The following is a 24,623-nucleotide window of genomic DNA, read 5'->3' on the forward strand; positions in this document are numbered from 1 at the left end:
AAATTTGAAGTTGGTTTCTTTTGGGAACTGCAAGTGGCTTAATTTCCAAGAAAAGTAGAAGGAAAAATAAAATAAAAATTAAAACTACCGGTTAGTGGGTACTTTCCTTGAATTTTCCATGAGCTAACTCTATAATCTGGAACCATTAAACATTAGGGTAGGACTATTTGCACTATAAAATCTACTTTGAACACTCATTTACTTTGCACACTCAAGAAATAATTTTAAAATATTAATTTTTACTCGGACCACTCTTTCAAATTCCAATATTGTCCTCATTACCCATTTCTTTAATTACCTTATCACCTCTTTATACCCAATAAAGTATTCATCGTCACAAACAATATATCTAATTTTCTTCCTTTTTTATTAACTTTTATTTTCCTCTCATGACAATTTCGAATTGAAAAAAAAAGAAGCAAGCAACGTAGGCTAAAACAAACTCTGCTAATTTAATAACCCAAGTTCAGGTGAACATGGCATATAGCAAAGCAATGCATCACTTCTTCTTCTTTCCACCTCCAGCGGCCCTCATCCTGCAGAGTACATTAGACATCTCTCCATGCTTCATCTTTGCCCTCTCATAAGTGCAGAGCTTTCTCTTTGCAAGCTTCAATGCCCTCTTATCCTTACCAACTTTAGGAAGCACATCGATCCTTTTCTCATAGGGTGCAAAGCCGGAAACTTCTCTAATCACATTCCTCTCAAAGTGGACCCTTTTGCTTGTTTTCCCTTGGGCGGTAGCAATTCCTTTTTGGTCACAATATGACCTTGCTTAATCCAACAAATAGACAACTATTTAGTTGTTTAGGAGCCATTACCTCCAATGACACTGAGATTTTGTAGAGATCTTGTCTCAACTTTTCATTGTTGGTGTGGATTATAGTAGAAAAAATATGACGATTTATTAGATAAAAATTTATCAAATTGTGTTTTATTAAATTGTCCTTAATAGTAAATTATATTAAGGTTAAATTAGTAATATAAAAAATTATTATAATGTGAGTGTTCAAAGTAACTTTTAGAGTGCAAATAGCCCCACCCTAAACATTATTATATAACTTATCTAATTGACAATACAGGCTTATTATCTAATAAGGGATTTCTTTACTTTATTAAAATAAGGAATAAACTAAAACATACGAAAAAAGGACAAATGTGTATATTTTTCTTATCTTTAAATTTATAATCCTTTACCTTGATAAAGTAAGGGATCCCTCATTTGGAACATTACTCTGATAATATATAATTTATATCTCAACTAATTTGGCATCTGACTTATTAATTATTTATTGATTATTAATATCATTGATGATAAAATCAACAAACAACTAACACATAATAGTTAATGATTAGTGACATGCATTTAGCAGCTAAGACACCAATTACTTATGCTAAAATTTGTGTTATTACATAAATAATGCAACCCAATTGTAGATCTAGTGTTATCATTTAAAATTAAAAAAAAAATTGTATGCATAATTTAAATTAACTTTAATCGTCCAAAGGTTCAGGTAGTGTAGGGTGGATTTTGGTGTTATTTGGTGCAGTACTCTCTAAACCTTTAGGCCCCGAACTGTGTTATAACTTGTTCGTTGTTCAAGTTATGTCATAAAAAAAAAAAAAAAAGGACGACTGTAATGTCCATAGATAGGATTATAGTTTAAAAACGAAAAAGAAAAAAATCGAACTACTCGTATCATATGACTAAACCCTAAACATGAATTGTTAGGGCAAATACAAGAAAGACGCGTGCATAGCCACTTGCAATCTGGAGCCCACAGCTGATTCTGGGCCTTCATTCCTACCAAAAAGAAAAGGCCACAACGGTTGGCACCGGTCTCTCACTCTCTCACTCTCTCTCTCTCTCTACAGAAGGAGTCGAAAGTTAAGTTCACGCGCGCCATCTTAACGCCACGCGGAGTGTCCGCGTACGTCAATAAAAAACCTAAAACAAATTCAAATCAATCCAAGGGCATCTCTAGACGTACACGTTTCATATATCAACGGCTGAAAGTTAAGTTCACGCGCGTCATCTTAACGCCACGCGGCGTGTCCGCGTACGTCAATAAAAAACCTAAAACAAATTCAAATCAATCCAAGGGCATCTCTAGACGTACACGTTTCATATAACCACGTATATCAACGGCTGAAACTGCCCAACTTCCACAGAACGTTCCCGAATTCACGTTTCAAAAAACCTATAAATACCCCAATGCCAACTCCAACTCTCCAAGGCAAAGCATACTACACACACAACATTTCTAAGCACTTGCTACTTCTGATAAGCATTGCATTTCTTTGGTTCTTCCTTTTCTGATCTAAGAAAAAGTAATTTTATTTACGTTTATTTCATTTTTTATTGATGGACGGGAAAGAAGAGGTACTAGCAATTGGGATCGATCTCGGCACCACGTACTCGTGCGTTGGAGTGTGGCAGCATGACAGGGTGGAGATCATAGCCAACGATCAAGGGAACAGAACGACGCCGTCTTACGTGGCCTTCACCGATAAGGAGTGTTTCATGGGCGACGCTGCCAAGAACCAGTTAGCCATGAACCCCACCAACACCGTCTTCGACGCTAAAAGGCTGATAGGGAGGAGGTTCGGCGACGTGTCGGTTCAGAGCGACGTCAAGCTCTGGCCGTTCGAAGTGGTTGCCGGACCGAACGACAAGCCAATGATTGTCGTTAACTACGAAGGCGAAGAGAAGAGGTATGCTGCTGAAGAAATCTCTTCAATGGTGCTTGCCAAGATGCGTGATATCGCTGAGGACTACGTTGGCTCACCTGTGAGCAATGCTGTGGTCACCGTTCCCGCTTACTTCACCAACTCTCAGCGTCAGGCCACCAAGGATGCCGGAGCTATGGCCGGGCTTAATGTTTTGAAAATCATCAGTGAGCCCACTGCTGCTGCCATTGCATATGGTCTTGACAGGAAGGCCGCCTCTGAAAAGAATGTGTTGATTTTTGATCTGGGTGGTGGTACTTTTGATGTGTCTTTGCTTGCCATCGAAAAGGGTATCTTCAAAGTGAAGGCCACTGCCGGAGACACACATCTCGGTGGTGAAGATTTTGACAACAGAATGGTGAATCATTTTATTCAGGAGATCAAGAGGAAGACAGAGAAGGATATCAGCGGCAGCCCGAGGGCTGTTCAGAGATTGAGAAAGGATTGCGAGAGGGCCAAGAGAATTCTCTCGTCAACTTGTCAGACTAAGATTGAAATCGATTCCTTGTACGAGGGTATTGATTTCTCTTCGGTTATAACGCGTGCAAGGTTTGAAGAGCTCAACATGGACCTCTTCAGGAAGTGCATCAAGCATGTTGATATGTGCTTGAGGAATGGTAAAACGGACAAGAGCAGCGTGGATGATGTCGTCATCGTTGGTGGCTCTGCTAGGATCCCCAAGGTGCAACAACTGCTTCAGGAATTCTTCAACGGAAAGAGACTCTGCAAGAACATCAACCCAGATGAGGCTGTAGCTTATGGAGCTGCAGTTCAGGCCGCCGTGTTGAGTGGCAACCGCAGTGACAAGGTTGAGGATATCGTCATCTTGGATGTGAACCCTAATTATAATTCACCACTTGAGCTGAAAACAACCACTAGTTTTGCAGCTCAAAATTTACCGAGCAGAGGAGGTCATACAAGCCACCAGGCTCATGACCTACAGCTGAAGAACCATAAAACACTCAGCAAATGCAACGGATGCAAGAGACCTGCTTTTGGGCTGATGTATAGATGTGAGCTGTGCAACTTCAATCTTCATATCCCCTGCATGTTCATTGACCGTAAGCCTACTGCCAAACATGAATTCTTCGGAAACTCCACTTTCAAACTCTTACCCACCCTCGGGGCATGCTCTACTAAAGATTGTATAGATTGTAACAAACACTGTCACGCGTGTGGAAGACCCGCGGATGGTTTTGTCTACCATTGCGAAGAGAAAGGCCGTAACTTGCACCCCTGTTGCTTCAACCTTCCGCGTAAGCTGCAAATCGATTGTGTTGAATTTGAGCTTTCTGATAAGAAATTATCACAGAAGTGCATTTGGTGCAACAGCAAAAGGCTTCAAGAAACTGCAAGTGACAGGTGGGGGTGGTCTTATGTATCCAAGTGCAAGAATTACCATTGTCATGCATTCTGCTCTACTGAAATGCTGCTGGAGGAATGGAAAAGTGGTGAAGATAATTCCAAAGAGAACTCTTTGGTGCCGAGCAGTCTGAAGCTTCCTGTTAAAAGTCAGTTGAAACGCAACAAATGGAGGGGCAACAAATACTTGATGATAGCCAAGGGGTTCTTTCAAATTCTTGTCAGTATCTTCATCGGCGACCCAACTACTTTTCTTGCTTCGCTAATCTTGGGTCTGGTCATGAACTGATCGATGCTGGGTTCCAGGTTTTTTTTATAGGATCTTGCTGAATCTTGTTGTGTTATTTGTGTTTGTTTTTGTACAAATGCAAGTTCCTAGTGTGTTTGTTTTTATAGTTGTATTTGAACTCTTTGCATGTATTTTATACATGTGTTAATTGTGTTGTGATGTTTTTGTTCCAATGTTCCCTTCTGTTTTTTCTTTTCTTTGAATAAAGTCGTTTATCTGGCCAAATATAGAAGATAAATCTATTGGTGGGTAACTAACCCTAAATTATGATCATGATGCTTTTTCGACTTTGATGACCAAGATGATGTTACATCAGGATACTTAGATGATTATCTTTTCTTGCAGCAAATTAGAATAAAACACTAAACGTAGTTTGACAGGCTGTTATTTTGAGACTTGTGTCCACTTCCCGCAGCCACGGAAATTGTCCATTAAACATAATATTGACAGCACATGAACTATGACAAATTGTTGCAAGCTAGGTAATTAATACAAAGCAGAGATGGGATATTTATAAAATTTATTCACTTTTACTTATATCTTCTTATAGATACGCCTTGTTTCTTCTTCTTTTTTTTTTACATATTTATTATATATTACCCATAAAAATGTATCTGTTATGACAAGAGAAAATCACTGGGACTTTTGGTTGGTCTTAGATTTGAACAAAAAAAGAAAATATTTTTTTAAAGTATAAAAAGACAAGAAAAATATATTCTATGGCATATGCTTTATTGTGCAAGAGGAGGGGATCCATGAATTCTCACACAATACCACAAAGGCACCAGACTTTTAAATTGACAAGACCTTCTCCTTTTAGGATTAGGACAAGTGTGATTAGATGGCCGGTGTGGCTACAAAAAGGACCACAATTAATGTTCTCTCACTTGCTAGCAAATGGCGGTAACTGATTAATTTAAGTCATTGTATTGGAAGCTCTATATAGTCAAAGACGGTGGGCGAGTGATATATATTATAATGAGTTAGTTTGTGTTTAATAACGTCATTAATTATTCTCCATGATATTAATGAATTATAAGGTCTACACCACATAAACATTATTGCAGAGATGCTTCTTTTTTTAATTACTACATCTATTTTTCCTTAGTCACGAAGTTAGTCATAAAAATTTGAACATTTTCGGGGAAATTTAAGAGCAAAAGATCAATTAGGTTAGTTGGTTGGATATAAACTTTAGCTTATGCTTAGCGTCAATGAGAGAGGTCACCGACTCACCGCCACTAAGTGTGTGAATGTCATATTCCTAAGTATCTAATTACTTAAGTTATAATGAGAATTAAAAAAAAAATTACTGAAGTATCATTGGTCGACATAAAGTATGGGTAAATTTATCTTTACTCCTTAGGTTTAGACATTAATTTCTAGTTGGTCGTCTTTCAACTTTTAAAATTGACTTAAAAAAAGAAAGAATAGGCCCAACACTTTTTTATATATTGTTATTTCTGTTAGTTTGCAAGGTAAAAAAAGAAAGTAAACAACTACTCTTTGATAAGGATGATATGTTAAACATCCATGCTGCTACTTATGAGATTATATTGATAAAATAAATAAAAAAATTATCCTTCTCTTATTACGTCGGGGTTTGCCAAAATCAAAATTATCTTTAGAAATTAATGTTTAACACTAATAGAAGTAATAGTATAAAAATTAATTAGATGGCACTTTTTGAAAATATATATGAGGACATATATAATTAATATCTAATCCTCTAGTGTATGTACAGACTAATTGAAGAGAATTTATCTCAAAGGTAAAACAAACGAGAATCTTCTGTTTGCCTCTCCCCGGTTTAATGAGTGGCTAAGATTGAATTTTGTATTTTTTTTCTTTCACTTTATTTACAATCAAGTCAACCTTCTTCACTAAATTATGAAGGTAAGGAGAGAATCCTATTTCAAATTAAACTACAAGTAACAATAACTTTTCTAGTAATTGATACTAACAAAACATGCAATTAATAAGATTAACAAAATCAAAACAATGGAATTATGGAAGGGAAAAAAAGGCACCTTTTGAGTTTTGACTCTTGAGAGAAATTATCATCAGATAGCTTTTCCCATCAACTCTTAGCGTTTGATCACAGAATCTCGAACAAGATGAAGCCGGAAAAAGGATAAATCAATAAAACAAACGGAAAAAAAAAATGAAGACACATTAACGTAAATGGTGATACTGGAAGAGAAGCAATATAGTTTGAGAACTGTTAGGAAAACTCGACTAATTTGCAAAAGCAATATATGGCTGTAATGCTGAACATTCTGTTCATCGTTTGTTAGAGGCTATCATCGTTTACTTTGGCCTTCGCCGACTGGGTCAACGAGCCAAGTCGTTGCCGTTTTAGAGGGTTTTGATTCGTTAAACTAAGGGCACAATGACATGTGGGGTTCATAATTCATTTCACCAACTACTCATTATCTTTTAGGGTAAATACAAAAACGATCAATCATGCAAGCAAGGAAGATGCTCCTCATTTAATTTTCTTTAATGGACTCCTTTCTGGCTTTTGATGCTTTCCATGCTTTTTTCTTCATAATACTAACCTTGTTCATTAGTTTAACTTGGAATTATAATTAGGTTTCAACTTTATGCTAATTTATATACCAACGTTGTATAATGCTATATTTACACTTTCTTATTTTTCAGCATTTCCTCCTTCTGCAATGTCTTTCTAATTTGTCGACGGATCATCATTAATCCATCTTGTAATTTATTATCCTTTTTTCTTAATTAATAATATAAATTTTTAATCAAAATAAGAAAGCGCAGTTACTGAACATCAACTTTTATTTCATATTATTGTTATTATTATTATTCAAAACTTGAATAATTACCGTAAGTGCAGAACGCATCCACATTCAACTGAATTGTGCTCGAGGCCCTAACCCATCAAATCTTTACCATGATTAATTACCGTGAATTTTATTAACCGTTAGTTTTCTAATTCGCTCAATTTAAATTCACAAATTTAATGATGGCAGTCCATTTGGGTTGAAAAAGTTGACGACATCGATATGGTCTTCTTTAATCAATTAATTCGACTCCTAAGCTTGGAGACTTGTCAGCGGCGAAGAGAATATCAGTTGAGCTGTCATCCATCAAAAGCAACATCGGATTTAATTGCGTTTTCAATATCGACCCTACAATACAACTTCCTATCTATGACAACTTCCGTTGCAAGTTCTTGCTAGCTAAGATATGAAAAAAAAAATTTTTAAAAATTAATTATAATTTCCATCACCCCGACTCAGTATCCACCTGGGTCGGTGAGAAAATTGGCTGAGATTTTTCCTGGAATTTTCAACGAAATTACTCTTTAATTTTTTAAATAATAGAAGAATGCATACGCTTCTTTGTCGGTTGCTTTCGATATCTTCTTCCTAGTTCCTACAATATTATTCTTTTTCTAATTTTCTTTTTTCCCTATATAAAGTATTTGACAAGACAACACTTTATAGCTTAGAATCAAATGGGAAGCTTCATTTTTATGTAACCTTGTATGTTTTCCAAATAAAACTTTTATCAATTTCATCCAATTCTCTCTTCTTCTTTTTATTTTTCTTCCCTCCATGAAATACGTAACTATTTATGAATTCATAATGTCAAAGTCGTTCTCTATAATGCCAGATTAAATTGAACAAAAAGAAAAGAAATTATGTTTCCATACTTATTAATTCTGAAGTGAAACTCAAAATGAAAAGTAATCAATTCAGCCCATTAAAGGCCCAAAGGCCCAAATCAACTTTAAGTTAAGGAGGCCCACTCACAACTAATCTTCTCTTGGACGCACATGCAGATTTTGGTCCAATTATCTTGTCTTCATTCAGAACCGCGGTACCGACATCCGTAATTCCGTATCCCCGATTTAGCCCAATTAAGAATTATTTCTATTTGGACTATAACCCATTTACAACTCATGCAGCCTCCCCTTCTCATAAGAGTTTATTCGGCTCCCCACTTTGAGGATAAAATAGATTTTCCTCTAATATTAAGTGAGGATCGTTGTTCAAACTGTATTATATCATAATCATGAAGGAGAGTTCCTATTATTATATGGTTATAAATATCAATAGAGTTGTAATTGTAATACATCAATATTAAAAAAAAAAAAGATATTTCTATTTGCAAGGGGGCCTATTTCTCACCCAAATGACTAAAGTAGCATTAGTGTTATGTTATAAACAAATATTGTAAGGGCATTTTACTATTTTCATAGTTTGAATTGAATTTAGTAGAAGAGTCACAATTTTTTACATAACCCTGCAACTCGCCTGAGATGGCACTGAATTAATAAGTTTTGAATTGATTAATTAAAATTGATACGGTTATTAAATAGACATATTCAAAACACTTGTTTAATAATTGTGTTCGGGTTCGAATTCATATTTTCTGATAATTAATTATTTAATTAAATATATTTTATTAACTTAATTTACTCAGTAGAAATATGTATTATGTTTGATACATTAAGGGACCTATTTGGTACAAATTGATAAACAACGTCCCTGTCCGAGAATAAATAAAACAACTAGGGATCGTTCGCTCCCCCAATTCAAAATCCCTACGCACCTTTTTCAATTCACACAAGGCGCGCGCGTAGCCGACCTTGACGAGTTCCAGACGTACATTGACCAAAATCCAGACCGTCAATTGCGCTTCAATCAACGGCTGCGATTGCCCCAACGACCGCAGGAACATTCTAGAACTTGTAACCAAAAATCTATAAAAAAACTCACAACCCTAGCTCTTAACAGAACCACATACAAGTTTTTTATTTTTTAGGTTTGAGATCTATTTTTGTTTTTCTTCGCTGTCAAAGCAAACTACTTTATTCTCCTTTTCCTTGCTTGAGTTTTGATAATGGCCGGAAAAGGAGAGGGACCAGCGATCGGTATCGATTTGGGGACGACGTACTCCTGCGTCGGAGTCTGGCAGCATGACAGAGTCGAGATTATCGCCAATGACCAAGGGAACAGGACGACGCCGTCTTATGTGGGGTTCACCGACACGGAGCGTTTGATCGGGGACGCTGCTAAGAACCAGGTCGCCATGAACCCCACGAACACCGTCTTTGGTAAGTATTCGTTTGACGTTGTTTTGATTTCTTCGTTCAATGATTTGTGTAATACGTCATGGAAAGCGCATGAACCGACTGCTGTTTCGTCAGATCTATGCGTTCGGAGGGTAGTTTTGTCTTTCTCCAGTTAATGAGTTTTGAGATCTTGTGTTTTTACGGGATTGGCTGAACTATAAGTCAACATTGAGTCGCGACTTAGTACATTAGAACGTTCAATTTTGTTAGTTAATTATACTTAGGAAATAAATTAGTATTTTTAAAAACATATATATAAAAAATTACCGGTATCATTATATGTGTTCAATATTAGTTTAATTTAATGACTGTTTTGATTTCTTCAAGCAATTTATATTTTTAAAAATTATGCAGCGAATCTTATGTTAATAGGTTTTTTTAAAATTTTTGCCTTGTAAATAAATATGCTTAAATTTATTGTTTTGTTTTTATGCTTTGACTTGTTTATGATGTTGGCTTGTGTAATTGGGCTTGTTTGATTGACTGGTTTTTATTTTTTACTGTGTAGATGCAAAGAGGTTGATTGGTAGGAGATTCAGCGATGCATCAGTCCAAGGAGATATGAAGCTATGGCCATTTAAGGTGATTGCTGGACCAGCTGACAAGCCCATGATTGGTGTTAACTACAAGGGCGAAGAGAAGCAGTTTGCTGCTGAGGAAATCTCGTCTATGGTGCTCATCAAGATGCGTGAGATTGCCGAGGCTTACCTTGGCTCAACTATTAAGAATGCAGTCGTTACTGTCCCTGCTTACTTCAATGACTCACAGAGGCAGGCCACCAAGGATGCTGGTGTCATTGCTGGGCTTAATGTGATGCGTATCATCAATGAGCCCACTGCTGCTGCCATTGCTTATGGCCTTGACAAGAAGGCTACTAGTGTGGGTGAGAAGAATGTGTTGATCTTTGATTTGGGTGGTGGTACTTTTGATGTGTCGTTGCTCACTATTGAGGAGGGAATCTTTGAAGTGAAGGCTACTGCTGGAGACACTCATCTTGGTGGTGAGGATTTTGATAACAGAATGGTGAATCATTTTGTTCAGGAGTTTAAGAGGAAGAACAAGAAGGATATTAGTGGCAACCCTAGAGCTCTTAGGAGATTGAGGACTGCTTGTGAGAGAGCGAAGAGGACTCTCTCCTCTACTGCCCAGACTACAATTGAGATTGATTCTTTGTATGAGGGTATTGACTTCTACTCAACCATAACTCGTGCCAGATTTGAGGAGTTGAACATGGATCTCTTCAGGAAGTGTATGGAGCCTGTTGAGAAATGTTTGAGGGATGCTAAGATGGACAAGAGCACTGTCCACGATGTTGTGCTTGTGGGTGGTTCCACTAGGATTCCCAAGGTGCAACAGCTTTTGCAAGACTTCTTCAATGGCAAGGAGCTCTGCAAGAACATTAATCCAGATGAGGCTGTTGCTTATGGTGCTGCTGTTCAGGCTGCCATCCTGAGCGGCGAGGGCAATGAGAAGGTTCAGGATCTGTTGCTCCTGGATGTTACACCTCTGTCTCTTGGTTTGGAGACTGCTGGTGGTGTCATGACTGTGTTGATCCCAAGAAACACAACCATCCCCACCAAGAAGGAACAAGTTTTCTCCACCTACTCAGACAACCAACCCGGCGTCCTGATCCAGGTGTACGAGGGTGAAAGGACAAGAACCAGGGACAACAACTTGTTGGGCAAATTTGAGCTCTCTGGCATTCCTCCAGCTCCCAGGGGTGTTCCTCAGATCACTGTTTGCTTCGATATCGATGCTAATGGTATCTTGAATGTCTCAGCAGAAGATAAGACAACGGGCCAAAAGAACAAGATCACAATCACCAACGATAAGGGTAGATTGTCAAAGGATGAAATTGAGAAGATGGTTCAAGAGGCCGAGAAGTACAAGGCTGAAGACGAGGAGCACAAGAAGAAGGTCGAGGCCAAGAATGCCTTGGAAAACTATGCCTACAATATGAGGAACACTGTCAAGGACGAGAAGATCGGCTCCAAACTTGATCCAGCTGACAAGAAGAAGATTGAGGATGCCATTGATCAGGCAATTCAATGGCTTGATAGCAACCAGCTGGCTGAGGCCGATGAATTTGAAGACAAGATGAAGGAGCTTGAGAGCATCTGCAATCCCATCATTGCCAAGATGTATCAAGGTGCTGGTGGTGATATGGGCGGTGGCATGGATGATGATGCTCCTCCAGCTGGTGGCAGTGCCGCCGGTCCCAAGATTGAGGAAGTTGACTAAGCTTCCAGTTTTATTTTGTTGTGTTTGTGGGAGGTCGGTTTTTTGACGGTGGGAAAACTGGACGTTTGGTTTTTATCTTATGTTGTTTTAGCCTTAGGATGAATATTAATTTTTCCTTTTCTTTTTATTTTTCAAATTTTACTTTTAATTCGGACCAATTTATATAATGAATATTTTTCGGTCCCTAAATATTGTCTCTTTTGCTTGAAGCCTTATTAATTATGAACAAAAGTCATGCCACCCCATGAACGTTTGTGGCCCAGGATTTTGGTATTTTGATAGGACAAAATAAGTAAACTATTGACGAACCAAAGTCTGCCAAAAATGTTGCAAAGTATGTCGTTGCTTGATTGCCCGCATATTAAAGATTACGAATTACAGATAACTAGTTCAATTTGTTAAGTGGAAATTGCTTTCAAGCTAGACCGCTGAAGCCTGAAACCTTTCTGACAACCTCTTCTTCCATCTGCGCCAGCTGACTGCAAAAACTTTCCACATCATGGGCCTCTTCCTTGAACGTGAATCTGAATTCCTTCCATAGGAATCCAGGCATGCCATCTTTTGTGGCTGGACCAGGAACCTTTCCCAGCACATCAAATCCCTTGCGGTCGACAGCGAGCATAAACGCATCCTTGACACCATAAAGGCAAAATGTTTATTACTGAAGTTGATTCAAAGTATGATGAATTCATGCTCTAATAATATCTAGATAGGTATCTTACTTTTGCATTTGCATTCAAGTACACAAAACAGAAAAGCACCAACGCCTTGCGCCTTGCTTCGCTTTGGTTAATGCCATCAATTAGCTTTGCAGAAAGGGGAGCTTCATGTAAAGCCAAGTTTAGATGCATTTTGATAAGTAGAGTCGTACAAAAGAGAGATTACTTCCAAGGCACAATATGTATGTTATCATTATGCAAAGAGGCCTTACCTAACATATCTGCTTTAGATGTTTGAACATCTTTTAAGTCCACTTCATGAGTGCCCCCATGACCATCAATATACATGCATGAACTGAAGAAGAAGATCTAATATCAGATTGTAAGTTGACATATTGGATTTCTAATTTGGTTCTTTTTGTCCATAATTCAGTCATCATAATCATATTATACTTTCTCCCTAAAGCTATCAGAGTTGCGTCAGCCAAATTGAATTTTAGTGTTTGAGGACACCTGCCACTGACCACTCTAATTGGAAGAACAAAATATATTCAATTGAGCAATCATCTACTCATATATTGACCTGATATTATATCAGCTTAACCAGAAATAGATGAAATCATCTTTTGGGTCCTACAGACACAAGGTTGATGATGGGGAAGTCTTTGCAGTCAGAAAGACCTCCAAGAAAGAGTAACTGATGAATCAATCCAAGTGAAAGATTCTTACCTTATATTAAACTTATAAACCACGTACTTTTCACGCTCATCAAGTAGGTCCTTGAGGTTTTCATTTCGGGAAGTAGTAATAAAGTTAGAAGAACTTAATACACCTGAAACCGTGTAACTGGACTCACCAATCACTTGTTGCTCAGACAGCATGACTTCTTTAAGACATTCTGCAGCTAACCGAGCCTATAACAAGAAAAACAAAAACACGGTCAACAATGATATTCTGTCAAAGCCTAACTCTTTACTCTTACATGTACGTTCAGGTTTTCCTCATCTTTGGAAAATACCTGTCTTGCAAAACAAAATTTTGCATTTTCCTTACTGGCTTGAATTGAATGATTTACAAGTTTGAAGTTACTCTTATCATTCTTATAAAAACAAAACTGTGAAATGATCAGAGACAGTAACCAGAATCTAGATTTGTACTATATTGGTGATGATTTATATACCTAAAAGCCATACAATTACAATCAACACATGTAACATCATTACCACAAACCAATTTTCCTGAAGTTGGAAATCATATATAAGCAGCTTACCTTTTCACTTTTAAGAGGCGCAATATCTCCACTTAGAGCAACCCGAGTTGGTAGCTGCAGCATGTGTAAAACTAAATAAAGCTAAGTGTTGCTTTGCTGCATGTGAGGAAGGCTCCTCAGGGGGATTTAAATGATGTAGCAGCAGAGGGATGAAAATTTTGTGTGGGTAGAGTAATATATGACATAACTGAACAACAAAGAAAGTAATGCAGCTCTAATAATCACCGACCTTTTTTATTGAATGAAGTAATTTAGCCAGAGGGCCTGGGGTGGGACTGGCTACAGCAAATGAACCACGCTCATCAATGATTGTGTTCTACATGAAAAAGAAAGGGGGAAGAGATCCAAAGTTATGTGGGAAATCAGATGACAACTTCTCATCAGACTTAGAACTCGAATACACACACAAAAAAACACAAAAGCATGCTAATCATTGCCAATTTTTCACAGTACACACATTCAGAAGAATAGACATAACAGAAAAACTACACAAAAAGAACCATACCACATTGTGCATATCCTTTTCCGGTACCCAGATGAAGGGTTTCCCCTTCTTCAGCATATACTTAACCTTTGAAGTGTAGATGCTTTCCTTGCTAACACACAGTAACAAAACAACACATTAGCTTAACAAAAACACTTTATATTAATCTTCATTAGAAACAAAACAAGAATAACAACCTTTATGTTATTTTGTCGCTAAATTACACAGTTGCATCAAATTTTAAGTGCCCAGCTTTTGCCTTTTCTTATACCACAAATATTGATTAAATTTATGACACAAATCTTAAAATTGCTTTTGTTTCTTAGATGTTCATCTTTCAACAACAATAAGCAAAAGGGATTAAAAAACTAAAAAGGGTACCTTCCTTCGGCGTCAGCTTTGATGGTATTGAGGCGCCCTTGCCAATTTGCCGCCAATATATTCTGCCAAAAGAAAACTTCTAACCTAAGTTCAAAAGTTCAAATGTATAACCCCAGACGCAATGAAAATGATACTTGAAAGAGAGAGAGACCTTGCATTTCTCGGCGAGCGTTAATACAGTTGCGTTGTTTGATTTCATGCCTACTCTCGCCAACTGCTCGACGAAATTACTCTTTCAAGTTCTGTTTTATGTGCTCTGTACGGGATTGTGATGCAGTTAGTTATTTGAGCAACTAACGCACTCGCAACCTATATATTTCATATATAGCTCTTTCCTTTAACAAATTCTTAAATATAACCCAAATGCTTTCCGAAATTGTCGAGCTAAGAAATGAGTAGTACCCTTCTACTCGAATTAGGCTGAATAGCCAAAACCAAAAGCGGTATTTTTGCGAAAATCTTTTACAAAGGGCAAATTACCATCAAATTCACAAAATTTTCCACAGAATTTCAAATTTTTTATAGAATTTGCAAAAATCCTCTACTCATTGCCCAATAAAGGAAAACTATGAAGAAATCTTTGTTTTTAAAAATTTTGAGCAACTGATACTTTAGCTTTTGTAATCTTTCATATTTTTTTTATTCCTTTAATAATTTTTTACCAAGTATACATGCAATTTTTATCTCCTTGATTTCTTTGGTGATATCTAAAAAATATTTATCAAATGATGTGTCATTTATTTATTAAATAATTATATGATTGAATTAAAAAATTTTAGATATTATGAAATTTTACAATCCAACAAATTAACAATGGATCACTTGAAATATAATATATTGAAAATAATTTTAAGAAGTGTAAAATTATTGTTAAAACAAAGATAATACGCCCATGTAAATATATGACACACATCGACAATGTGACTATCCTTTCAAATTTTGATACATATACCTATATTTACATATTAGTCTACTTATATATATAAATTAATCAATCACATAAGGACATAATTTTTTTTTCCTTATAAAGTGGGTTGGAAAATAAAAAAGTTTTGCTTATCGAATTAGGTGATACATAAATACATTATACTAATTTATAATAGATTTGAGATAAGCAATTCATTTTTTTTTTTCAAAATAACTGATATTGTAAATATGTGTAGGGACTACTTTGATAATTATCCTTTCATAAACTCGATCATGGGCACACGTCAGGGGTTTTTTATTTATATATGATAAAATGATTTTCATATTGCATAAATATGATGACTTTTTAGAATGTAATGTATAAGATATTTTGGTGTATTTTGTCTAAGATACCCTTTCTATCTTCATCAAGAACAATATCTCTTTATACAGAAATTTCATATCTCTCTAGTAAATTTCACGCAAATTCAATATTTATTCAACAAACACATCCCAAAATAATTTAAAAATCACATTCACCTCTAACAAGTTGTATTTTTTTCTTCCACGTTTATCATAATTTTTTTTTTTTTGAAGTATTGTTTTGATTACTTACAACTATATAGATAAAAGTGTTGAATTTATAATTGTTGAGTTTTTTTTTATTTAATACCTTTTTCTTATAAAATATGATGAAGTATATTTAAATGTATGGACAACATATCATTTTTTCAGAAATTTAGGGCCTGTTTGATATTGTTTTTGAATCTGTATTTTCTGAGAATAAAAACGAAAATAAAAATGGTGTTTTGCAGTTACTGTATTTTGAATTTAAATATGCATCTGATATCATTTTCTGTATCCTATATTTTAAAACTGAAAACAGTAATATGCGTTTGGTAGACACAGTTGAAAATGATAAAAACAGATAATATGTGTTTGGTAATGTTTTTTTCAAAAACAGTTTTTACTAATCATTTACATTATATTTATAGTCATAAAATAATTATTTAGCTAATACACACAAATACAACAAAATAATTTAACCAAATTTAATATAAAAAAATTACATGATAATAAAGTTTAAGAATTAACATTAATTAAAAAGAAGTTTGACATTGTCATTGTTTTTACACTATATAATTAAGATATATATTATAACACATGATTTAAACAAAATAATTATAAAAAAACTACATGATACACATTATGCATTACGTATGTAATCATGCCACATAAAAGCTGCAATTTCATCTCTTGTAGCATTCATCTCTGCGACACTTCCTGGAGATAAATCAATATTAATAAGTGGCCTACTAGTGTCTCCTTCATCGTTGGTAATCAAATCTTACACATCAAAGTCCCCAAATAACCTATCACTTGCATTTTCTCGTCGAATAAAATTATGCAAAGCGCAACATGCAATTGGAATTAGATGTTGCTTACGTAAACTATAATTATGCATGTCCCTTAAAATTAAAAATCGCGCTTTTAAAACACCAAAGGATCGCTCAATTACATTACGCAATGATGAATGTCTATAATTAAACAATTCTTGAGGACCTCTAGGTGCACCCCCAATATGATTAATCTACAATACTCTAGTTATATCATTTGAGATATGTGGAATTATTGAGTACGAGGTGAAGTTTATTTGAATTCATTAAAATACTTAACAAACTCAATTTCTCACAACACTCATCAATGAAATTTTTTGTTTTACTTCAAACACCCATTTTAATCCAATAAAGATTCCTCTCATACTCTTATGTCTATTTTCTTCATAAAAAATAGTGGAAATATCAAAGATCTCTAGCATAAAGGGTATATTTTCCAAGACAATTTAAGACCCACAAATTCATCAAGTGATTTATACAAAATTATTAATTTTGGAATTAATATATCAATATAAATTTATTCATTATAAAAATTTCGTATGAGAGGAAGCTTCTTGATTATGATTTGGCATTATGAAAAGAGATTTTGGGAGTTTATGCAAAAATGAATTCAATTCTACTCTGCAATCAAATTGCCAGTTACAATTTGATTATTTTCTCGTGCATTTCTTTTTCTTCCTTTTCGCACAAATCTGTGAAGGATTTTTTTAAAAAAAAATTAGGTTGCATTATCAAACTTGGAAATAGAATTATTATTTTTTGAACACAAATTGAGATTTCACAATCTCTAAAATAAATGAGGAAAAATTTCAGCTCATAAATAAACAATTTGTCACTACATATGAACAACCTAAAAAATTTCCAGAATTAAAAATCACTCAAATCATCTCTTAAAATTTTCAGCTCATAAACAAAATAAATACCGGCAAGTGACAACGAAGTAGCAGTAGACGAAGATCCAAGAGAGCAAGTGCAGATCCGAGAGAGCAAAGACGAAGTAGCAACAGCTGGACGGAGTCGGAGTAGCAGCAGCTGGACGGAGTCAGAGCAGCAGTGGTTACGGCGGAGAAAGAGCAGCGGCAGTGGCTAGCACACCAAGAGCGACCAAGAGAGAGATTTGCTGCAACTGGATTAAGAAAATTGAGGGGAAAGAGGGAGCTGCAGTGAAGAGAAAAGTAAGGGCTACAGGGTCACGATTTCTTTGTTGTTTTTTAATTCATTTTTAGGTTTAGTTTGTAAAATTTGAAGAACATGTTTAACTTGTTTTCAGTTGTATAGTTATAATAATGAATCTGGATTTTGTGTTTTGTAATTTGTTTTGTGAAAAAAATCCACCAAACATGTTTTATGTGTGTATTATAAAAATGAAAACGAAAACATGGCTTGCAAAACAGTACCAAACAGGCCCTTAATATTTGATATTTGAAAAATAAGTTTCGTATTAGAATGTTTGTTTCTAGATCATAGACTAGGATTTTCAACTTATAGAGCTTTAGACAAATCTCGGGTCAAGAAGTTTGAAAATTTAATAAGTGTAAAACTAGAAATCTTGAATTTAAAAAAAAAATTGTCTCACATCCTATCTCTTCTCCTCGGTTGTTCAATGATACCACAATAAAAATAAATAAATAAATAAAATACAAGTATGTGAAAATGTCATATTTCAGGACTATTGGACTAAGGTAGCTTTTACTTTTGGGATTGAATTATGAATCTTAAGAAGCGAGAATCCTAAAATTAAGAGTATGAAGTGGAAGTACATATAGGTTGTTTACTTACACTGAAATGAGAGTGTGGAATAAAAATCATAATTTTATTTATGTGTTTACATTATCTTGGATTTAGAGTGACTAGTTTTAAATTTTAATTTTACCCTTATTTAAAAAATTATAGTTTTTAGTTACAAAGTGAATAAAAATATATTTATAAAATAAACTATTTTATTTTATTATTAATTTTTGTAATTAAAATTAATAATAATTATTACCTTCTGGTATCAGAGCCAAGGGGAGGATAGTGTAATATAGTTTAGAGACTCTATGGTATAAAGACTTATAGTTTAGTTAAGATTTTACTTGTGTTGTGAGTGTTACTTCTGATGCCTTGGTAGTATTTGGTTGTAAGTCTCGATTTGGCTGAAGGGCAGTAAAATCAATTCTTAGCCTTGGATTGTAGCCAAACTTGTAGGATTAAAACTAGATTATAGGTTCCTACCCATGGATTCTCTACTCTGTAGAGCATCATCCTTTTCTATCTCTTCTTCTGGAAGAACTAGTGATTCAAAGAATGTTGTGAATTCAGAAGAATTCATAATTGAAGACTTTGATAAAGCAATTGATTGTTGGGAACTTCCAAAGATTTCTAAAGAAATGATTTACAAAACAAAAAAGCTTGATTTTTTAAAGAATGATTATGTCATAAAAACTGAAGAACGTGACATAACCATTTCAAAGCCTTTTGAAACAATTTACTTGTTTTTAGAACAGTCTTTAAAAAATCTAAAAGAAAAGCATTTTAATTATGTTCACATTGGTTTAATCCAAGTTGGAATAAAACCATTGACTAAAAAAGGATTGAATACTTCAATCCTAGTTGTCCTTAGAGATGGAAGATTCATCTCTTTTAATGATTCTTTACTTAGCAGTATTGAATCAAGCCTCTGTAAAGGACCCATTTCTTTTAGTTGTTATCCAAATATAACAGTTTCCCTTAAAGACAAAAACATTCTGAAAAACATAATATTACAGATCAAGACCCATAACTATCACATGCTTGAAGGATCTGTACCGATTGCCCTAATTTTCAGAATATCCCACAAAGCCATGATATCTGCGTTTACCAATACGTGACATAAATTCCAGTCAAAAAGCGATGAAACTCTTCTCTTGCAGACTAACTTGTCTAAAGCCAATACAGTTATTCCTAGACCAATCCAATGGAAGGATGTCAACCTCTATGAAGAATGGATCTTGGAAGGAGCCACTGAACCAGTGATTCCTAAACAACTTGAGCCAAATACAAAGTTACAAAATGTGACTCAGTATTCAGATGGTAAAGTCAAACTATCCTTTAGGAGATCTACATCATCTAGATTCTCTGATAAAGATTCATGCTCAAGTATTCCTTCATTAGAAAGGAAATTTTCAAAGATTCTTTCCGTTATAAATCTCCCTTTCCAACCAGTAAAGAGTCAACCTAGGTTTTTCACATCGGATATATTTAGTTCCTCTATTCACTCTGTTGACTATACCACTAGTGTTCCACACCCAATCTACACTAGCAGTCAACATGAACAAAGACAGGAAGAGAATGAACATTCTCCTTCAACTTCTCCTACATTTTCTGTTGTCACAGAAAATGTAATTAGTGTCATTAAAAAAGATTTTGAATTAGATAAAACTCTTCTTCACAATGATTTTTATTCTGACACTAATAAAGAAAAAAGACTTTGATTTTTCAAACATTTCTTAAACCAAAGAAAATAGATACAACAAGTCTATTATGAGTTTGTAAATTTGCATAAAGTTCATATATTGTTTTTTGATTGGTTTGAGATGTATGCTTCGGATAACAAAATTACTTATCATTTTAAAGAATCAAATCTCATTACTGTTAGGAAAAAAATCACTGAATAGAATCTTTCTAATAGTGATAGGACTATAGAATCTGAACATCCTCCACTTAGGAGTCTAACCATTGATCATGGTGAACCTCATGTTCAGATAAAAGCCTCACCATATAAAATCCATAAACCTAAAGATCTAACCATTTATCATTTTAAAGAATCAAATCTCATTACTGTTAGGAAAAAAATCACTGAATAGAATCTTTCTAATAGTGATAGGACTATAGAATCTGAACATCCTCCACTTAGGAGTCTAACCATTGATCATGGTGAACCTCATGTTCAGATAAAAGCCTCACCATATAAAATCCATAAACCTAAAGATCTAACCATTTATCATTTTAAAGAATCAAATCTCATTACTGTTAGGAAAAAAATCACTGAATAGAATCTTTCTAATAGTGATAGGACTATAGAATCTGAACATCCTCCACTTAGGAGTCTAACCATTGATCATGGTGAACCTCATGTTCAGATAAAAGCCTCACCATATAAAATCCATAAACCTAAAGATCTAGAAACAGATTTAGATAGCATTATTCAACAGAATAATTTCTGTAATGTCAATCTGAATACAATAGGAAAACAGTTGACTAGGATAGAAAACTAATTCCAAAAGTCAACCATAGCTGTTTCTCCTAGTATTACGTCAAAGACTGACTCTAAAAAGAAACTCAAAGAACCTATTTTCAAACCCTTCCAAGTCTCGAAGACTAGTCAAAAGTTAGTTCAAGAGTCAAAATCAGATTTTGCTAAAGTCATTAGAGAACAACTAGATAGAGTAGAAGCTTTTTCTTCCTTTTTTAGTAAAATCCAAATAGCTCCAGATAGTACCCAATCCAGCAAAATTAATATACTAGAACAAGACCAAATGTCTATAGCTTCTTCTGACTTAGAAGCCTTTAAAGAAGAACATGTTCCTAAAACAAATAAAATCCATTGGGAATTAGCCCTTCCTACTGATAGTTCTCCACCTGACTTAGCCATATACAACAGACCGAGTGCCTTAAACCAATCTCGTTTTAATGCCTCTTCTGTCTATGAATGGAACATAGATGGTATGTTTGAGTATAATATCCTAGGAGTACTATAACAGATGAGCATGGCAGCTAATGCCTATAAAACCCAACAGGGAACCTCTGACAAAGTCATAGCAGAGATTCTCATTATTGGCTTTACTGGTTAGCTTAAAGGATGGTGGGATCATCTCCTCACCAAACAACAACAATTAGATATATTAAATTCAATTCAAACAGATAAGAATGAAGCCCATATCTGTGATGAATTCAATAGTCCAATTCAGGATGCAGTTGCTACCCTGATTCTGACTATATCCTTTTATTTTATAGGTGATCCTTCACACCTTAGGGATAAGAATGCTGAGTTACTACACAACCTGAGCTGTAGGAAGCTTAGTGAATTCCAAAGCTACAAAACCACATTCTTTACCAAACTATTCCTTAGGGATGATACAAATCATATAACTTGGAAGGAAAAATTCCTTGCAGGTTTACCTACCCTATTAGGAGAAAAGGTTAGGAATTCTATTAAAGCCCTTTATGACAACCGTATTCCCTATGATGAGCTCACCTACGGTGAACTTGTTAGTTTTATTAACAAAGAATGTTTAAAGATTTGTCAGGACTTGAAATTACAGAAATCATTAAAATGAGAGCTTAGACAGTCTAAGTAAGAACTAGGTAGTTTTTGTAAACAGTTTAACTATGACCCATTTAAAGCCTCCACTTCTAAGGATTGTAATGGTAAGTGTTTTTCGAAACCTTACAAGAAACATTACAAGTCTAAAAGCCATAGGAAACCCTTCCACAAGTTTAGAGAACTTTCCTATAAGAAACCATCGAAGCCTTATAAGAAACCTAATTTCTCTAAAAAGAAAGATACCATAGCAAAATCAAAAGCTCTTTTCAATTACAAAGAAGCCACATGTTTCAAATGTCGAAAGAAAGGTCATACCGTAAAATTCTGTAGAATGAGCAGAAAGCTCCATGAACTTGGCCTTGATGAAGAGATATTCTCTAAAGTGGCCCATTTGCTTGAAGAGTCTTCTGACTATGAGTCTTCCATGTCGGGAAACAGTGAGCCTCTACAGGTTGATGAGTTAATTGACTCAGATACATCTGTATCTAGTGATTCTGATACAGAATCATATTTAAAGAAAAAAAAACTCAATGTGTTGACTAAAGAACAATAAACTTTTCTTGAGCTAGTTAAACACATTTCTGACCCTACTCTTCAAAAGGAGTATCTTCATAAGCTTTTAAAAACCTTAGAATTATGTGATAAAGCAGAAACTTCTAAAGCCCCTACCATTAAAAAGAGTACATATGACTTAACTAAAATCTTGGATGAAAAGAAAACAAAGAAAACAATTCCGAATATCCAAGACCTTCAAAGAGAGATTAAAGAAATAAAATTTGATATAAAAGAGTTGAAAGAAAAATAAAAGAATGATTCTGAAATCATTCAACTTCTTTTATATAGACAACTCTAGGATAATTCTGATAAAGAATCAGAATTTGATAATGGTGATAATGGAGGACAAAGTCTTGAAAACATTGAATCTATACCCAATGATTTTCTGTTTATTTCAAAGCAAATCACCACAAGAAAGTATTTGATTAAAATTACCTTGATTTTATCTAAAGATTTTGAAATTGACACCATTGCCCTTTTTGACACTGGTGCTGATTTAAATTGCATTAAAGAAGATATTGTCCAAGAAGGTTTCATGAGAAAACGAATGAAAGACTTTCTGCCGCTAATAATTCAAAACTTAATTTCAAATCTAAAGTTGACGCCTCTATTCATAACAATGGTTTTGAATTCAGGACTTCTTTTATTCTTACAAATGACATACACCATACTGTCATTTTAGGAACTCCCTTTATCAATCTCATTACTCCTTATACTGTCGACTATGATAATATATCTTTTAAAGAAAAAATCAAAAAACTTGTTTTTCCTTTTATTGAAAAACCTAAAACAAGAAATTTGAATATTGTTAAAGCCTATTCTATTTATCAGAACCAAATCAATACACTTCTCAAATCAAAACAAAATGACCTGATTTGTTTAAAAAAAGATTTGAATTTACAAAGAATCGAAATCCAGTTACAAAATGAATTTGTAAAAAAAAAACTCTGATTTTAAAGACCTCATTGAAAAAGAAATATGTGCGGATCTACCATCTGCTTTTTGGAATACAAAACAACATTTGGTTGATTTGCCTTATAAAAATTCTTTTGATGAAAAGTAAATACCTACCAAAGCCCGTCCAATCCAAATGAACATGGAATTGGAACAACATTGCAAAGATGAAATAAAAGATTTAGAATCTAAAGGTTTCATAGTCAAGTCTAGGTCTCCATGGTCTTGTGCCGTTTACTATGTCAACAAGAATTCTGAGATAGAAAGAGGAACATCCAGATTAGTGATAAATTACAAACCCCTTAATAAAGCATTAAAATGGAAAGAAGAACATCCAGATTAGTCATAAATTACAAACCCCTTAATAAAACATTAAAATGAATTAGGTATCTCATACCTAATAAAAAAGATTTGCTCCAGAAACTACATTCCGCATTCATTTTTTCAAAATTTGATATGAAATCTGGATTTTGGCAAATTCAAATTCATCCCAAAGACCGTTATAAAACTGTTTTTACTGTTCCTTTTGGACAGTATGAATGGACTGTTATGCCATTCGGATTAAAAAATGCACCTTCAGAATTTCAAAGGATTATGAATGATATTTATAATCCTTTCTCTGAATTTTGCATTGTTTATATTGATGATGTGTTGATCTTTTCCCAAACAATTGATCAACATTTCAAGCATTTAAAGACTTTCTATCTTGCCACTAGGAAGGCTGGTCTAGCCATTTCTAGTTCTAAAATCTCCTTGTTCCAAACAAGGATCAGGTTCCTTGGTCATTATATTTCCAAAGGAACCATAACACCTATTGAAAGATCTCTTGCATTTGCAGATAAATTTCCCGATAAAATCCTAGATAAAACTCAATTACAGAGATTTCTAGGTAGTTTAAATTATGTTCTTGATTTCTGTCCAAACATCAATAGGATTTCAAAGCCATTGCATAATAGATTAAAGAAACATCATGTTGCATGGACTGATAAGCACACTAAAGC

At 34.5% G+C, this 24,623-nt stretch overlaps 3 protein-coding genes and 1 pseudogene across 4 annotated transcripts; 2 read left to right on the forward strand and 2 right to left on the reverse strand.

Moving 5' to 3' along the window:
• Nucleotides 1-499: 499 nt before the first annotated feature.
• Nucleotides 500-848, reverse strand: LOC18044509 (annotated as a pseudogene).
• A 1,375-nt stretch (nt 849-2,223) lies between these two features.
• On the forward strand, nt 2,224-4,606 carry LOC18045371 (heat shock 70 kDa protein 18). Its single transcript, XM_006435946.2, has one exon. The coding sequence runs from the start codon at nt 2,366-2,368 to the stop codon at nt 4,379-4,381; it is 2,016 nt and encodes a 671-aa protein (XP_006436009.1). The 5' UTR covers nt 2,224-2,365; the 3' UTR covers nt 4,382-4,606.
• A 4,538-nt stretch (nt 4,607-9,144) lies between these two features.
• Nucleotides 9,145-11,977, forward strand: LOC18045372 (heat shock cognate 70 kDa protein 2). Its single transcript, XM_006435947.2, has 2 exons — nt 9,145-9,473; nt 10,000-11,977. The coding sequence occupies exons 1-2, from the start codon at nt 9,260-9,262 to the stop codon at nt 11,730-11,732; spliced, it is 1,947 nt and encodes a 648-aa protein (XP_006436010.1). The 5' UTR covers nt 9,145-9,259; the 3' UTR covers nt 11,733-11,977.
• A 48-nt stretch (nt 11,978-12,025) lies between these two features.
• On the reverse strand, nt 12,026-14,839 carry LOC18045373. Of its 2 annotated transcripts, XM_006435948.2 has the most exons (9): nt 14,678-14,839; nt 14,527-14,588; nt 14,167-14,257; nt 13,891-13,977; nt 13,662-13,715; nt 13,121-13,305; nt 12,664-12,746; nt 12,455-12,555; nt 12,026-12,363 (listed from the first exon to the last, which is right to left on the reverse strand). In XM_006435948.2, the coding sequence occupies exons 1-9, from the start codon at nt 14,723-14,725 to the stop codon at nt 12,148-12,150; spliced, it is 927 nt and encodes a 308-aa protein (XP_006436011.1). In that variant the 5' UTR covers nt 14,726-14,839; the 3' UTR covers nt 12,026-12,147. The 2 variants fall into 2 exon arrangements, with proteins under 2 accessions (XP_006436011.1, XP_024041270.1); XM_024185502.1 differs by lacking the exon at nt 13,662-13,715.
• Nucleotides 14,840-24,623: the final 9,784 nt, after the last annotated feature.

Source organism: Citrus clementina, unplaced genomic scaffold (assembly GCF_000493195.1).
Source record: "Citrus clementina cultivar Clemenules unplaced genomic scaffold, Citrus_clementina_v1.0 scaffold_4, whole genome shotgun sequence".
In the NCBI taxonomy this organism is placed as follows: domain Eukaryota; kingdom Viridiplantae; phylum Streptophyta; class Magnoliopsida; order Sapindales; family Rutaceae; genus Citrus; species Citrus x clementina.